This window comes from Micromys minutus, assembly GCF_963924665.1.
Source record: "Micromys minutus genome assembly, chromosome: 13".
NCBI lineage: Eukaryota > Metazoa > Chordata > Mammalia > Rodentia > Muridae > Micromys > Micromys minutus.
The window spans coordinates 2684208-2697344 of NC_137982.1; the positions used below are offsets into that span (position 1 = coordinate 2684208).

The window sequence follows — 13137 nt, forward strand, 5'->3', positions numbered from 1 at the left end:
CTGGCCTGCCCCTCAAAACACAAAGGAAGCCATAAATGAAGTTACTTGAGAGCCCAAAATATTTTATTTAACAACGTGAATTTTGGAAAAATAGCAGCTCCCAGGGAAGAAGTTTCTTGAATCAAAAGTGGTTGGCAGTCAACACAGAGCCTGGGCAAGGTTGCACCAGAGGCAAGGGTCCTGCCTGGTCCCAGCAAGGACACAAGTTGCTACTGACCCACAGGGACAGGCCTTTCTTAATGGCAGGAGCAGGAGGGTCCACGCACACTCATCTATGGAACATTCTGGAAACCATTCTATGAGTCCTAGATGATGCAGGGAACCAGAAAACCAGGAAGGGCTGTACTAATTCCATGTTCTACAATTTCTAAATTTAATACCAAACGAACCATTTATGTTTTCTACCCAAATTACCTGCTGATTTTCATACATATTTTAAATCTCTTTCCCCTCCTCTTTAGAGTGTAAGGATAGTTTTAGGAACAGTCAGTGAAGCCTTAAAGCTCTGAGTTTCAACGTGGCGGCAGCTCCTTGAATTGATATGCTTAAGTCAGTAAAGCTGCTGAAGGTCCTTGGGCTTTGGGGTAGAGATGCAAGGTTCCAGAGTGTCAGCTAGGACACCGTAAGCCACTCTGAGATACCGCCAAGTCCTTAAGTGCTGTCTGCAGGTGACATGGAGTCAGCTAGAGGACTCCATACAGACCTTTGCAGCACGCAGTCAGTTTCTGACCTGCATAGATCAGCAGCTTCAGAATATCAGCTCCCTGGAGCTCTCCAGCGACTGAGCCATGACTGGAAGCTCTGAGCAGTAAAGTCCACCCAGCCCTAATCAGGCCACAGAAAATGGAGTGAAGCTGGGAATTCTCTGAGAGACATGCTCTTGTAACCACTTCCCACCCAGCCTGTGAGTGGCGGACATCTGGTGACTCTTTGAGGAGCTGGCATGTACTCCCCAGTTCACAGGACAGGGCACAGTTGCCCAGGCAGCCCATTAGTCAGTCCTTTCCAGGCAGGCAGCCGTTCTTCTCTCAGCATCCTAAGGAGCCCTGGCTGGTTTGCACCATTTCTTAGGTGAGAAAGGCCTTGGTTTCCAAGGAATAGTGCTCTGCTGTGGAGAAGCCCTGTCTCGCCTCTCTTCAGGGGTATTCTCAAGTGACTTAAACCTTAATTTGTCTAAAGTGACTAGAAACATTGTTCTTTTACATAAAAGACTTTGAATTAGATTCATTCTATCCAGCATCTGAAAGGAACCTTGAAATCAAATTTTCAATAATTCATATACACAGGCTGCAAGGAGGGAGACACACAGTATGACCGGCTCTGAGTTACTGCCATGTCCATCTGGGATCCACGAGACCTGAGGCAACTCCTTTGGATCTTGGTGAAGAACAGTTATCTAGTCATCTCATGGTTCCAAGCAAGAATCCAGCAGCAATCCTAGTTCAATGCCGCGTATTTTCTTTGGCCAATCCTCCCTGGCCTTGAACTCCCGGAGGTGACAGGAGCCTGGAACAAAAGGAACAGCAATGATCTATCTACATGTGCCCATGCCCAGAGGCTGTGCGGGATGGGTCTACAGGGCAAATCCACAGATCACTGACAAATGGGTACACTCTGTGTCAGCTTCTGTCGGTGCCAAGTCTCTGCTGCTCAGCACTCCAGCCCACAGCACTGCAGCCATGGCTTGTTTCTGTTCTGCCACTTCTCTGAGGGCACAAGAGCTGAGTTAGTGCCACAGAGCTGGGCCAGTCAAGGGCTCACTGAGTCCAAGGGTGGTTGGTGGCCTATGGTTTTCTGTTCCTGAAAGCACAGGGACGCCGCATACCGCGAGGGAACTTACTGGAATCAAATCCAAGAAATCTGTCAGAACTACTCAACTACAAGGTCAAAGGAAAAATTAGATCTTGTAGTTGAAAATATGGACAGAAATGTTGACGGCAGCAGCCTCGTCTGCACAGGCTGGCACAGGGCCCTAGGACCCGCAGGAGGACTAGACAGACAGTGACCAGGGCTGAGTCCTTGTTAGAGTGGGCTGAGAACATCACATTCAGAATGTCAAGATACCTGCCCAGATAACTCATTTTGAACCCTTCCTGGCTGCAAAGAATGATTTAATTACTTCTCAATAGACTTTTTATGGCATATATAAAAAGCAAACCAATGATTACTTCTCCTCCAGATCACCCGGGTTCAATTCCTGCACCCACACAATGACTCACAACCATCTGTAACTCCAGTTCCAGGGCATTTGATGCCTTCTCTGGTCTCTGTAGTCACTAGGTATACAAATGGTAAACAGACATACATATATGTAGCAAAATATCCATATCCATAAATAAAGTTTGCTTGCTTGTCCTTTGATTAAAAACAAAAACAAATACTACAACAACAACAACACCCCACACATGCTGCTTGCCCCAGGGCTGCATCTCAGTCTGTAGTGTACTTGTCTAGCATGTGTAAGTACCTTGTCTAGCATGTTTAAGTCCCCTGTCCCCCAAAATAAAGATGCTTGCCTAAGGCTCATCCCCTCCCCAGATCCACCACACAGCAGACAGACTACACGTCTCCAAAAGATGATGGAGGAGAGAAACATTCCAGACTCTCCTGGGCACAAGAACATAAAGAGCTACGGCTGAGGGAAGGGGTGTGTGTCCTTCAGCAAAGATGCCATTCCATTTCTCAGAAATAAGAGAATGAAGACCTGGACTCCCTACAGTGGGCACCAGAAAATGGCACTACCACTTTTAATCTGATAAAATTCCCATCTGAAAACTACACTCAGCAAACTCTCAGCCCAGCACCTAGGGCAGACCCAAAGGGTCTTCAAGAGTCAAGTGCTGAGGCCTGAAGATACTGAACAATGTGTCATCCAGACAAACCAGGGGTCTCCTTGGTAGAGCTGCTCTTTTTTTTTTTTTTTTTTTAAGATTTATTTATTTGCTATATGTAAGCTCTTCAGACACAACAGCAAAGGGCATCAGATCCCATTACAGATGGTTGTGAGCCACCATGTGGTTGCTGGGATTTGAACTCAGGACCTCTGAAGAGCAGTTAGTGCTTTAACCGTTGAGCCGTCTCTCCAGCTTGGTACAGCTGCATTAAGGAGAAGAGGAGGAGGAGGCAGGGGAGGGGACTGAGTTGAGCCTGTGATGTGTGGCTAACCTGGGAAAGCTGTGCATCCTGTCAGGAATGGGAGGTCAGCAATAGTGGGAGCCAACCCTCAGTCATGGCAAATGAGAGAAACAATAGCCCAGAACCCAAAGAGGCCAAAGCCGTGAGAGGAGCATACAACAGAGGACGCAGACTGAGTCAAGAAGGAGGTCTACGGATAAGTTCTAGGATGGCTATGGCTACACAGAGAGACCCAGAAAACAAGTAACAAAACCAAACCAAACCCCAAAAAGAACAACCAGGGAACAAAGGAGACTCACTGAACAGGCAAGTTGGGGCTGTGGGGAACAAAGGCAAGGCTCACTCACCTGCACCAACTGAGCAGGGTTATAAAAGGGCACAGACCCACCAGGAGTGGCTTCTACAGGACAGTGGTCTCCAGGAGCCTGCGAAGCACAAAGAAGGACCTCAGCAAGCCAGTGTTTCACAGAAGTTGCTGTCCCAGGAGCAGACATAAGCCACACCTCAGAAAGGACCATGAATGCCCCAAATAGGCCCCAGAGAGAGACCCCTCTGGTAACACTTGTTTTCATTACTGGGTGGGTGAGGGAACAGCCAAAGTCTAATAAGCACCATGCAGTAAAAGAGTTTGAACAACATGCAGACAACGAGTGCAGGAGGCTGAGATTTCATTAGTGCTAGTCAAGCAGTTAGGAGGCAGTGTGCCCACTCTAGAGCTGTGGGTAGTCAGAAATGTCCCCTGAAGACTTTCCATTGAAAGCTATTGATACAGCCTGACTCCAAAACACAAGATGAAAAGATGAAAAGCATTCCTTGTCTCCTCTAGTTTGGCCACATGATGGCATGTCCACATTCCTAATGGCTACAAACAGATTTCCTCAAGCCTCATCAGCAAGAAGAAATCTTTCTTCTCAAGTAGTGTCCTAATTCAGGAGATGTTGACAGCCTGGTAGGGGACAGGCCACTTCACAAGGAGCAGGGCTGGGAGCTCACCTGAGCATTCTGAACGCTGTGAGGCACATCCACCACCAGCATATCTAGACAGTGTCACAAACCCAGGCCATTTAATAAAAGAAAACTGCATCTTTGCCCACATAATGCTTGGTTAAGACAAGGGGTTAGTGACAAAGTAAAGAGGATGACAGTCTCTAAGGGACATATAGCAGTTACACAGCCAGCCCCGTGGAGGGAGCCATCAGCCACAGATACCTGATGGAAATGCCGGCTCACTTCCTGTGAGAGCGAGCTCAGAGAGCTACAGCGCGAGAGCTACGAACGGCAAGAACACACAGACACAGACATGACGATCAGCATGCTCCACTGCTCCAAGCTGCCCGTGGAGCATTAGAATCAATGCCACTCAAATGGAGACAGCCAGGGGTGGCTTCAAATGTCCCCCACAGTTTTGGTTAAGAAAATCATCATTACACTGGGAGAAGGGGAAAAAAAATCTGTCTAGGTCTTAGCTCATACTTTGTGACACTTCAAAGTTCTGAAATTGCTTAGGATTCTATGAGGGAGACCTGGCTAGAAGGTGATGATGTCAGCCCACACCTGACTTAGAGCTCCTGAGCAAAAGTGATCATATGAGTTAAAGTGTTGCTGTGAGTCCAACACATTAAGTGTTTCCATCTTGCACTTCCTTCTCACACTCACTTGCAGATACTTCTGAAGAGTCACCACGGGATGGTGCACTGCTGGCTGAGCCTCCATTCCAGGCTACAGTACCCCCAAAGACATGCGACATGCACACACCCATGCACATGCGTGCCCTCATCTCTTCTCCTGCACACATGTAATACACAAATGCGCGCGCACACACACACACACACACACACACACACACACACACACACACACACACACTGCACTCATACACCGATGGTGTTCCCTACCTCTCCTCCTCGGGAATCATCTGGTTTGGAGGGTAAGAGTTCAGGTCCAGGGGCTGATACTGTAGAGCTTACTGCCTATGAGAAAATATGAAATGAGCAATGTGGAAATGTGGTAACTGTCCAATTCCAAAGAATCTAAGCTTTTACACCTAGGGAGAGGAAAACTGCCTGCTCCTGTAGCACAGCCTAAAGACTATTCTGATCGTTCCTGGTGCCTCTGTGAGAGGTGACACAGGAGAGTTTTCCCCAAGACCCCACTGTCCTGCCTGGAGTGGCTCTGGATGTAACAGCCATCAAATCATACTAGGCATTGCCCACAAGCATGTGTGTGCCCACATCACTGCCCTCCCACTCTATGGACAGCAGTGAGAAGCCACGGGGTCCAGACTAGGACAGGCTTTCCTAAAAACACGGGGACTCACCTCTCATCCCTTCTTTACTTTTGTACTGCTACCTAGTTCTTTGTTTTCTAACTTTTTTCTAATTTTAAAAACTTTGGTGAATATATTTAACATACAATTACCACCACATTATTTCAAAGCAAGAAACATTAATGGACTGTACTGTTGAAGCAGCCATCACCCCATCCTTAGAGCCTCTCCTCTCTCCACACTGAACCTTGAGTGCCTTCCTCAGACTTTGCATTCACCTTCTAATGTCTCTATCAAACAAATATAGACCGCATGGCCAGAGTCAAATGGACACACCCAACACTGATTTGCAGAGAGCAAAGGAATCCTGAAGGACACAGGGACCCCTTACCTTCCTCCCACAGCACTACATATACCTTGGGTTCCAGGGTGGGTTCTGCCTTAGGCTGAGTCCCAGAGGGTGCCTGTCCCCTATAGCCAGTCCCATCTGCAGGTTGTGGTTCTTCTGCATCTGTGAATGAGGGGACACGAAGTCATCACCCCAGCCCGATCTCTGGGACATTCTGTATAACAACCCACATGTGAGGGTTCAACCACGGATCCTCAGGGGGGAAAAGTCCAATAGCCAAAGAAGTATATACAAACCTTTGCTCCTTTGCACCTTGGCCCAGCTATTCTTCTAAGGAAGACTAGGGCCAGAGGCTCATAGTTGGAAACTGATGAAGAAGTAGGGCTAACACGTTTGCTGCCTACCTGGGTTTGGTACAAATAAGTTAGAAGGGATTGGCAGTGGGGCGAGAGGAGCAAAGAAATCTGCAGGAGCAAGAGCTGGTTCACTCCGCTGTGTTCCACTTGGGTTTAGAACATCCACATAACGAGCTCTGGACCCACCTAGCAACGAGAGGGGGAGTAAAATTCAGTGGAGCACTAAGGGACCTCCAAGATCCAAGACACTTGGTTCCCACTGAATCAGAAGAACTAATGAGGGCCCACAGCAGAACTGACTATTGGGCTTGGTTTCCATTCTACCCAGGCACACAGGCTGCATATTCACTAACAGAAAGCTTGGATCCCATCGTGTGCTGGGTAACTGGGCTTTTCTCTCTAGGGCGGAAGTGCACTGTCCCTAGCATGGACAGCAGAAGCATCGGGACAGCTGACAGAGCTCTGGATGCCATAGGACAATGTTCTACACAGACGCCTCTGATTTCTGCTGTAACTATTACCTGCTTTTCTAGAAAACACATTCACGGAGGCCGTGGGTGGTCCTGCAGGCCCAGTGGGAGTCACCTGGGGAACCCTGGGGAACGATGTTGGAGGTGGGGGTGGAGCCTTCTTCTGCAGAGGGAGAGACAGCTCAGCAATGCCTTTAACACGATGGAGACCAGTGAGGACTCTCCAAAGGGAGGCCTTGCCCAGGTGACAAGGAATAAAGCAGGCACCCTTCCCCTGAAACAGGGAACTAAAGACACTGCTTACCTCTTCCTCTGGTTCATTCAAATTCACCCACTGGTTTCTCTTTTCATCCCAAACAATCTGTCAAGATTTTTAAAAGAAAAAATACAATGAAAATGAAAAGAATCAGAATCTGATTGAGAGAAAGTGAACTCTTTCAGGGCTGTTATGAATCCTAATACATTATCCTAATACATTACACTATCAAGCAGTGACAGATCATCACCTACCCATCTCCCCCACTAGGCGACTGCCACAATACTCACTGATTTGTTCTTGTCATCTGGTAGATAAGCTTCTGTCCTTTTCTTCCCAGGCAGCCAACGGGAGAACCAGGACTCCGTCTAAATAAAATCATCAGAAACGCATGAGGCCTCTTCCCAGTTTGAGAAGCCCGGCATGAAAAGGACAAGGGCTGAGCAGTTAACCATCATGGGGACAGAGGTTAGTTTAGACACAGGAGGATGAGCTCATATGGGATGCTATGACCATACAAGTCAAAGGGTTTGGATGTGTAATGATCTGCATATTTTCACAGCGCAGGGGATGAGATTCAGGATCTCCCACATGCTAGGAAAGCACCCAGCAACCCTAAGTGTATCTTTTTTTTTTTTTTTTTTTTGAGACAGTGTCATACTACATAAATATGGCCATCCTGAAACTTGCAGGGATGCCTCTCTGCCTCCTGAGTGCTGAGATTAAAGGTGTGCACCACCATACCTGGCTGGTATGTGTTGTTTTTAACAACCTCAGATTGATACTATGCCACACACACACACACACACACACACACACACACACAGAGGGGGAGGACAGAAGGAGACAGACTTGCCTAGCTGTGACATGCAGCTGTGACATGCTTTACACACTCAGTTTCATGTATTATGTTACATCTTGGGAAAATTAGTTTACAAATTTTTGATTTAGAACAAATGGATGTTTTTCCTTTGCCTCTGACTCCCAAGGAGAGCTGCTTCAGGTACTGACCCCCCCACTCTCCCCCCATCCCTGGTCGCTGCCTCACCTCTCCCACCTCTCTGCAGGACTGGGTCATACCTTTTTGGGCTCCTTGGGCTCCTTTTTGACAGCTTGTGCAGGTTTCTTCCCTTCAGAATCAGGTGTCAAAGATGGAGTACGTGTCAGATTGGAGCCGCCAAGATCCCACACTGGGGGGGTTTCCAAATCCTGTGCTGTTTTGGAGGAGCCCTGTCACAAAGCAAGATGAAAAGCTCTCCTGGAGCTCCTTGTGAGGGACTGAGGGTTGGGAAGCACACCTGACTTGTGTCCCTAGTAGGCAGAGACCGAAGAGAGCAGAGCAGAGCGGAGGGGAGGGGTCGCCCTTGCTGGCAGACCAGGAACTTTGAAACATTCCCAGTCTGCTAGAGAAATGCCAAGTCCAGCCCACAAAACCTAGCAAGGAGCATCACACTCCAAGAGAAGAAGTATATGCATGTCCTAAGGGTGGGACTGCTTAGAGCGGGGCATGGTGCTGTTAGAAAAATATCACAATTTAAAATATCCTCTCCGTGAGCTAATGAGGCTTAGTGGTAAGGCACTTGCAACTCAAGCTTGCCAACGTGAGTTTGATCTCTAGAGCTCACATAAAAGTGGAAGGAGAGAACCAAACTCCACAAAGTTTCCTCAGACTAACAAAGGCAAACTGTGGTACATGCACCATCCCCACCCCTACCACAATAAAGATGAAACAAAGAGGGTGGAGAGATGGCTCACTTATTAAGAGTGCTTACTGCTCTTGCAATCAGTTCTCAGCACTCACTTCCAATGGGTCACAAATACCTGTAACTCCAGTTCCAGGGAATTCAATGCCCTCCTCTGGCCTCTATAGGAACCCATGCATACACACGCATGTGCACACACACAAATGAAAGCAAAGTTTTTTTCTTTAAGTGATCCAGTTTGGGTGAAGGCATGGTCACCACACAGTGAAGCCCTCCCTGTCATTTCAGGAACAGGCTGAGACGAGGAAACACCTACTGACGGGTCACCCATTTAGAGCAGGGTATCTGTAAAGAAACGTCCAGAAACATGCGTCTGCCCTTCTTGGGTGAGTGCACACAGAAGAGTGTCCGCACCAGACCTTGTGTGCTGCAGTGACTGCCATTTCAGGAAAACCGAAATGCCAAGCTGTGTTGTACAGTGAGGGTAGAGAATCAGGAAGATTCTCCATCTTTGAACATTATATCTAGAATTTCACTACGGGGGATGGTGGGGGTGGTGGTCTTTCAGCTTAAAGGATCTGCTTCTATAACACTAGATTCTCTTCTTGCCTCTTTCCCAACTCTTACATTTGAAGAGTTAAAGTAATTTTTAAAATTAATCATTTGGACGTCTTGGGGGCATGTGTGTTAGAGTACGTGTGTAGAAGTCAGAGGGTAACTTGTAGGAGTTGGCTCTCTCTGTCCCCCATGTGAGAGTGAGCTCAGGACATCAGGCTTGGTGGCAAGCACCCTTAACAAATGACCCATCTCCCTGGCCTCAGCTACAATGATTTTAGAAACACTTTCTCTGTAAGAATCGAATTTAAGAATAATTGCATTACCTTCATTTCCTTCCTATTTTAGGCTAAGAACAAGGAACCAGTATCTACTCAATGAACTCCCAGAAAAGAGTTACAAGAAGATTGGGAAGTACCAGATCAGTGAAGTTCTCGCCAAACTCCTCTTCACTGAGCTCTGGAGGGGAGTGTCTGACAGGTGAGCCCCGTGACACCATTTCTGTCAAAACAAAAGAGAATGACTAGGTCCTGGAGCTGCTGCCATGGGGTAAGAGTAAGCAGAGCCTGGCAGAGCACAGACTGAGAACGAAGGCTCAGTCACCAGTGCTCCTTTCCAATACACAAAAGGAACGTTTCCCCAGGTGTGTGGCAACTAACTACTTTGCTCTTTAAAAGCAATCATATGTTTTGTTTTGCTCAGATAGTCAGACAGGCACAGGCAGGCACAGGATCCATCAAATCTGGCTTCCAGAGAAACACCTGCCAACCCCACTGGTGTAGCCCACAAGGACTTTAGTACAGCACTAAGACAGACTCCACAAATGCCCCAGGACCATTCTTTTACACTTTAAATGGTAACACAAGGCCAAGCCACAACCGAAACTAGCATTACTGCTTCAACTGTACTGAGACATTTAGCAGTTTGCAATGCTAGAACTTTTAGTCCAGACAGTATCTTCTACCAGCTACTTTCCTTAACACCAAGACCAATTAGCTCTGCTCTTAGGACAACATCTATCCCTCAGCAGACATACCTGGGTCTGGGCTTCTGACCTCCTGGAGTGGTGGCCCACTTTCCTGGAGACCTGGTGTAATGGGTGGCAGGCCCTGCCCAGGATGCAGCACTGCAGGATCAGATCTGGAGGATTCTGGGAAGCCAAGTGCAGACCCTGGGGGTCCATAGGTAGGACCCAGCTCCAGTGGGGCATGAGACATTGGCACTGGGAACATCGGCACCCTAGCAAGGTGAGCAGGCTGGCCATCAGGTAGTGTCTGAGGAGCTGTAGGGCACAGTGGAGAAGAGGAACTCTAAGGTCACTGTGGCTGATTGCTCCAGGCAAGTACTGATCAGCACAACACAAGCACATAAGCTGTTCTGCACAGACATGCTTCTTTTATGAGGTAGCTGAAAAACAGCACCCTCCAGTGGTCTAGGAAAAAGCAGAATGTTCATGTCCTAGGAGCTCAGGATCAGGATGGGTACACCAATGACCATCAGCAGATGTGATATGGGACGGGAGCTGAAAACTACATCGAGTGATCCCTGGCACAGCGCTGCTTTGTTAGGTCAAATAGAGCATTTATGCACACAGGTATCCACACAGCTCCACTGTCTGAGTGAGTCCTCTCTATCAGCTCAACTCTGGACACACGGGCATATGCTGCCTACGATCTCAATTGCTCAGGAGGCTTAGATAATTTGTGAACCACAAGTCCAAGACCAGTCTTGGTGAGCAATGGTGTGAGATTTTCATCTGGCAATACAAAACAAGAATCCTGATGCAGGGAATGAACCAGGAAGAAGAAAGACAGGCACAGAGGGAGTCAATTCTAGTGTGGTGACAGGAACATCGAGGAGTGGGCAGTAGCTACTCAGCAGAAATGGGACGCCACAGGGTGAGCAACAGAAGCAGTCGGAGTCAAGAGTGGCTGGGACACCAGGTAGGAGGGAAGCTTTGGAATAGAGGGTAGGGAGGTATCCAGGGTACTAGGGCTGACCTGCATGTTGTCAGGCCAGTTGAGGATACCTGCAGAGCAGGGGCAGAATGAGAGACAGGACAACAGAAAAGATGCTTGCCTGGCCAGGGAAGAAGTTCAAGAAATGAGTGAAAGGTCTGGACCTCAACTCCTGGAGGGATGGGTAACCCTTTCCAAGATGAGGCAGATGAGGCAGATGAGGAGAAGCAGCTGCAGGCTGAGAAGTAGCAGTACTTGTTCTGACAGAGCTACGTGAGGCACCACAAGAAGCAAGCAACTAAATGACAGCTGGAATCTGTCAAGGGCCAGAGCCAGGGGCACAGTCATCTGTGATACCAGCAGGAGAACATCGAAAGTTCTGCAACTTTACATGCTCACCATATGAGGAAGCATAAGAGAAAGGAGGAGGAAGCCCAAAGATCACCAATCACCATGGTGGTATACAATGCCTCAATTCTGGCGGCAGAATATTCTTTCAAAGACGACGTCAGTAAGCAAGCGCATGGGTGCTGTGGGTCCCACCTGTGGGCAGTAGCTGCACGCCATGCAGCAAAGGCTCAGTGCTTGGCATCAGCAGAGGGTTGTCGGCTCTTAGCCCTGACTGCTGGTTGAGTCCAGGGCCATCTGTCTGCTCCACCTCAGAGCCCGATGCAACGTGACACTGCTGGGGTTCAGTTCCATCCTGGCTCCACAGCACACTGCCCTCCTATAGGAAACAGGGTCAAGCTGCAGCCCATGCTCAACAGTACATGTGAGCACAAGTGTACTCTCCACATCAAGAGGTCCACACCGATGCTCTATAGGCAAAGAGGGAACTCTCAGTGTGTCCACTCCTGAAGTCACAGTGCCACCATCAGATGCTTCAGCATGGAAACAACAGGGACACAAACCCTCTCATCAAATGCTTCCAAGCCAAGTTCTAGGACAAGGCTGTGCTGTCAAAAGGCGCACCTGGATCTGCCTCTCCACGTGCCGCAATTGCACCAACCAGGCAGGCTCCACAAAGGACTCCTCCTCTGGCTTCTCCTTCAGTTGAGGATCGAAGAGGCGTAACTGGGAAGCCATCTAGACCCCAGAGAACAGAGGCCCTTGTTATTACCAAATGGCACCAACAAAATTATTTCTAAGTGCAACACAGTAGGCCTGAAGCAGGTCATGTGTGGGTTGTGAAGGCTGAGTGATCAGAGTGCTCCCAGAGTGGAGTTCACACTTATACAGATATTAGCGGGCCTGTGCCAACCAGGGAAGATGAAGTTTTCTGATAGTGCCTTTAAAGGATTTGAATGGATCAAGATAAATTTGTTAAGTAGTGACTGTTAATGATGCAAAGTCTAAAACAGCCACCCAAGACCACTGAAGTATCTAAAGTAGATTCTGGATATCTCTTTGCTAAGTACCACTCACCACCCCCAAGACAAGTAAGATGTAGCTTGTGCCTTTTCAGGCAAGATGCTAACAGGAAGGCACCAGAAGATCCTACCTGAGTCAACTGGCTAATCAGCACAGGAGAATATGCACCAGGCTGTGTCAGAACACTCTTGGCTATTACTTCACAGTAGTGGAAGGCCTGTGTAGCGAGTCCCATTTCAGCCAGGCGGCACAAGTAGATGAATTTAAACACCTGAAAAAACAAGTGCAACACCATAGTCCTGGGCTTCCCACAGTGGACCGTCACAGTCCTGGGCTTCCCATGGCCCCTGAAATCTTAGATACGGAACACCTCAGCAGTCCCTCAGCAGCCTCTGTGATAGTGTAGGGTCAAAGTAGACACCTACACTTCCCATACACCTCTGACACAGCCAGCAGTTCAAGATTTGATGTCCTGCTGCTGCCACACATCCAGATAACTGGTTTACCTATGGGCAAACTATGAACATTCCCTACTAATATATACAAACCTGTACACACACACAAATCCACACAGACGTACACACATCTGGGTGAGATCACACCACAACTTTCATTAAAAATACTTTATGTATAAAACCTCTTGAAATCTAGTCTGAAATATCAAGAACAATAAAAATCCTCTATTCAATATAGCATTTTGATCAACTGTATATTCGAG

At 48.0% G+C, this 13137-nt stretch overlaps 1 protein-coding gene across 4 annotated transcripts in view; it reads right to left on the reverse strand.

Moving 5' to 3' along the window:
• Window positions 1-36: 36 nt before the first annotated feature.
• The window catches only part of SEC16A (SEC16 homolog A, endoplasmic reticulum export factor), a 32007-nt gene continuing 18906 nt past the window's right edge, over window positions 37-13137 (reverse strand). For 3 of the 4 annotated variants that reach the window (XM_080927092.1, XM_080927091.1, XM_080927089.1), the window contains 15 exons: window positions 12550-12690; window positions 12021-12134; window positions 11592-11775; window positions 10127-10372; window positions 9509-9591; window positions 7913-8062; window positions 7123-7200; window positions 6881-6937; window positions 6628-6739; window positions 6155-6292; window positions 5818-5912; window positions 5031-5105; window positions 4345-4404; window positions 3483-3560; window positions 37-1506 (listed from right to left, as the gene is read on the reverse strand). In XM_080927092.1, the coding sequence (XP_080783218.1) occupies window positions 1438-1506; window positions 3483-3560; window positions 4345-4404; window positions 5031-5105; window positions 5818-5912; window positions 6155-6292; window positions 6628-6739; window positions 6881-6937; window positions 7123-7200; window positions 7913-8062; window positions 9509-9591; window positions 10127-10372; window positions 11592-11775; window positions 12021-12134; window positions 12550-12690 (1680 nt within the window). In that variant the 3' untranslated portion in view covers window positions 37-1437. The remainder of the gene's footprint in view (window positions 1507-3482; window positions 3561-4344; window positions 4405-5030; window positions 5106-5817; window positions 5913-6154; window positions 6293-6627; window positions 6740-6880; window positions 6938-7122; window positions 7201-7912; window positions 8063-9508; window positions 9592-10126; window positions 10373-11591; window positions 11776-12020; window positions 12135-12549; window positions 12691-13137) is intronic. The other variant, XM_080927090.1, reaches the window with a different exon arrangement.